The sequence below is a fragment of the Cicer arietinum genome, chromosome 7 (genome assembly GCF_000331145.2).
Source record: "Cicer arietinum cultivar CDC Frontier isolate Library 1 chromosome 7, Cicar.CDCFrontier_v2.0, whole genome shotgun sequence".
Lineage (NCBI taxonomy): Eukaryota > Viridiplantae > Streptophyta > Magnoliopsida > Fabales > Fabaceae > Cicer > Cicer arietinum.
In genome coordinates, this window is record NC_021166.2 from 3,679,948 (window position 1) to 3,684,277 (window position 4,330).

Below are 4,330 nucleotides of genomic sequence, written 5' to 3' on the forward strand. Positions count from 1 at the left end.
AATGTATTTTACCAGTTTTAAAATACAGTTTTTCATTGTACATTTAGAATTAGACACACGATAAATAATGTCGAATATGTGTAATTAAAATTCATTTTGTTAGTTGTATTATTCAAAAAAAATTATTTTGACTGAAAATGACAATAAATAAATGAAACTTTATAGTATTTTGAAAATTAAAACATAATTTTATGCGAATTTTTGATTTTTATGACTTAAAATTTAGACCAGGGATGCATCATTTCTAGGTCAAGAAGAGGATGACCGAAAGATAACTGATGATATTATTGAATGACTTTACTTGTGAGTACCAAGTGAAATATAGATTATAGAGAAAACGGCATGTTGGAAAATTTAATTAGACCATCATTAGTATATATATTTCTCTTCTAAATTTATAATAAAATTTGTCTATTAATAAAAATTAAGAGATAATTGTAGGATGATTGAGACAGTGACACGTAGAAAAAAATTATTAGACAGTTATAGTAAATTTATAAATATATTACTGAATTAAATGAAAACATATAACTTTATAAATATATTAAAAGATAAATAACAACTTTTGTACACATATATAAATGAAATAATAAATTGTTCCTTTAGAAGAGCCGAATTTAATTAAAAAATAAGCGACTATAATGTGATAAATAAATAATTTTTTTAGAGAAATAAAATAAATAACTTATAACAATGTAAATTTGGCGCGTGTAGTGTGAGTTCCACATTTGCAGTTTTATATATTATATATTGTTACACATCATCATGATGATCATGATATCCATCTCCATCTCCATCAATGAGACATAAATTTTGAAGTATATTAGTAAAAGACTATCACGGAAGTTGACACTCACAAATGACACCACAGCACAACTAACTCCACAGAACAGCAAAAAAGTATAGAATCACGTGTTATTTTGTTAGGGGTGTGTTTGTTTTTTGAGTCAATGTTAAGTATTGTGATTTGAATCAGGTAATAATAAGAAGAGGATGTTTGGAAACGGTGTGGTTGGGATATTAGCAGAATCTGTGAATAAATGGGAAAGAAGAACACCTTTGACTCCATCACACTGTGCTCGATTACTTCATCATGGAACTGATGATGGTGTCTCACGGATTATTGTTCAGCCTTCTACTAACAGAATTCATCATGATGCTCTTTATGAAGAAGTTGGTTGTCAAATTTCACAAGACTTGTCACCATGTGGTCTCATCCTTGGTATCAAACAACCAAAGGTACAATTCTTTCTTTCTATACAAGTTTCCTTTGTAACAACCCTCTCTTTACTGTGTGTAATCTTATTCTATCGTCAATGAGAGTTACTTTCTACATTTAAATTTTCGTTTGGTACTAGTTTCTAACCTTCACCTCTCATATCATATATTTTTCTATACTAGATAGATATTTTATGTATATATGATATATGTAACAATGTCAACTGAGATCGAAGATGTGTGTGATGTGCGACTTGCATCATCAATGTCTGATTCCGACATGACACCACATCTCTAGTTACATTCAATTACTTTTGTTTTCTTAAATTTTTTTCGGCGTCCTAATGTGAATGTCGGCGTCGTATCTGTTGTTGTGTATGATTGTGTTTTTAGCTGATCAGATAGATATTTTATTGTGAATGATGATGATGATAATAATGCAGTTAGAGATGATATTACCGGATAGAGCTTATGCCTTCTTTTCACATACTCACAAAGCACAGAAAGAAAATATGCCTTTGCTGGATAAGGTGAGTGTGTGTGTTTCAATTTCAAACATGATTATTTGTGGTTTCTTCTTGCCACTTCTAACTTAGTTATTTCATTTCTATCACCTTGTTGTAGATTCTATCTGAGAGGGCATCATTATATGACTATGAATTGATTGTTGGTGCAAATGGGAAAAGGTTACTTGCATTTGGAAATTTTGCTGGTAGAGCTGGAATGATTGATTTCTTACGTGGATTAGGACAGAGTATGAGAATTCCTCATCCTACTTTATATTGTGTGATTTTTTTTAATTAATAGTTATGAGTGATTTTCAACAAGCTTGACTTGTTATGCGTTTATGTATGTAACAGGGTTTCTAAGTCTTGGATATTCAACACCTTTTTTGTCACTTGGATCATCATACATGTATCCTTCCTTGGCTGCTGCTAAGGCTGCTGTCATTTCGGTTGGTGAAGAAATTGCAACTCAAGGATTGCCATTGGGGATTTGTCCTCTGGTTTTTGCCTTTACTGGTTCAGGAAATGGTATGCTAATACAGTCTTTGTAGGCGTTATCCTGGTTTGAAATTATGCTGCGAACCTTTATTTTATATTGCAGGAAACTGCAAAGAAATACAGCTAATGCGGTTGAAATTGCGGTTGTAATACCATCGTGAATACCTCAAAATCTTTAATATTGTGACCACAATTGTGGTTGCGGACTGCAATTCAAAACCATGAGCATTGTTTTTGGAAAATCATACTTTGACTTTACATGTTGCATATCACAGTTTTAAATTGCAGTTGTGGTCGTGGTTACATTATAGACCTTTATATTATAGATAATTGTGGCTGCATTGCCATTGCAGATGCCTTTGAAACTCTTATATTGCATCCGCAATTGTGGCTACGGACTGCAATTTAGAACATCGGGTCCTTTCTTAAGAAGACATAATGGCAAATTGAAATTGAAATCATCACTGGATTCATGATCCAATGGTTTATGATGTATCTCATTTACTTTTGTCTTATTAATTAATGTTGAAAAGTGACTCTTACACTCAAAATTGACTCTTCCTTTCTTGTAGTTTGCTCTGGTGCACAGGAGATATTTAAGCTTCTTCCCCATACCTTTGTGGATCCAAGTAGACTAAGTGAACTACAAAAGATGGTAAACTTTCAGTATGATTTTGAGTTTGTTTTGAGTTTGTGTTAGGACTCTTATTATGTCAAAACTGTAATCTGGGATGATTTAGAAAAATTGTGCAACACTTGTGCTTGACCTATATTCTATATTATTACTATAAAAATAGGATTAATAGGTCAGTGTTTATTATCACACCATAGTGATCATGTTATTGTTGCTTTAGAGATGCCTAACACGTGTCCTAAACTTTGCCTCATATGTACATTGTTTAACAGGTGACAAATAAACCAAGGCATGGATCAAAAAGAATTTTTCAAGTTTATGGTTGTACTGTGACTGCTAAAGACATGGTTGAACCCAAAGATCCCATGAAAGTGTTTGACAAAGTGGGTTGGTTGATCTTTTCCTTGAGTTTTAGAATCTCCTACCTAAGACCTATTTAATGTACTAATAATGCCTCTTTCACTAACATACAAAAAAGAAAAAGAAAAATTGACATGTTATTATGGATCTGAAACCTTTTGTAAGATAAAGAGTTGCAACATGTTCTCATTTATGTTGTATATTTCAGGTAGACTACTATGCACACCCTGATCATTACAATCCCATTTTCCATGAACAAGTAGCACCATACACATCTGTTATTGGTAGGTCCATTCATGCTTACTACTGATATTGGAGCAAACTATATGTCATTACTATTTGCCATGCTGCATTACTTTTGTTATGGTTAGCTAAAATTTTGTTTTGTCTTGACCCTTATATATGTCATGATTTACTAAATTGGCCTTAAATAATTTAGATTTATGGTTTCTGAAATTTGAATTCTTCTTTCTCATTTTTTAAAAATTATTAAAAAATAAAGTCTTCAATATATTTTCATGGTTGATGATAAGTTTGAATCCTGGCTGGAACAATTCTTGGTCAGACTTTACTTACTTCTTGACCAAATTCTGGATTACCATGGTTGTTTTCCCTTGGGAACCAGAAGGTAAAAACCAAAAAAATTATGTAATCAAGATCTAGAGGATTTTCAATAAGTCTCAAGTGAGCACACAATAATTTTTCTTAATTTTAATAGTTGTCGAGTTAGCTCACCATATATCAGTAATTATGCTTTTCAAATTTTGATTTTTCTTAGCAAGCACTGCGACTAACCTTTCCTCATCTTAGTTAATTGCATGTATTGGGAGAAAAGATTTCCTCCACTGTTAAGCTATAAGCAGATTCAAGATTTGATGAGAAAGGGATGTCCACTTGTTGGAATAGCAGACATAACATGTGATATAGGTGGTTCACTTGAGTTTGTTAACCGCACTACATCAATTGATTCACCCTTCTTCAGGTATACCATGTCACTTATTTTAGTTGGGGAGTTTATTAATTTTAGTGTCATATATATGCTACTTCTACCATGGAATGTATCTTAAAAAGTGATTGTAGTTTACTTTAGAGTCATTGTACAATTTTTGTAGGG

General features: G+C 32.0%; 1 protein-coding gene across 2 annotated transcripts in view; it reads left to right on the forward strand.

Annotated features, from left to right (window-relative positions):
• Positions 1-829: 829 nt before the first annotated feature.
• LOC101500267 (alpha-aminoadipic semialdehyde synthase) overlaps positions 830-4,330 on the forward strand; it is an 11,445-nt gene continuing 7,944 nt past the window's right edge. For both annotated transcript variants that reach the window (XM_027336632.2, XM_073363699.1), the window contains exons 1-8: positions 830-1,239; positions 1,662-1,748; positions 1,843-1,972; positions 2,079-2,252; positions 2,795-2,877; positions 3,129-3,239; positions 3,425-3,500; positions 4,027-4,198. In XM_027336632.2, the coding sequence (XP_027192433.1) occupies positions 994-1,239; positions 1,662-1,748; positions 1,843-1,972; positions 2,079-2,252; positions 2,795-2,877; positions 3,129-3,239; positions 3,425-3,500; positions 4,027-4,198 (1,079 nt within the window). In that variant the 5' untranslated portion in view covers positions 830-993. The remainder of the gene's footprint in view (positions 1,240-1,661; positions 1,749-1,842; positions 1,973-2,078; positions 2,253-2,794; positions 2,878-3,128; positions 3,240-3,424; positions 3,501-4,026; positions 4,199-4,330) is intronic.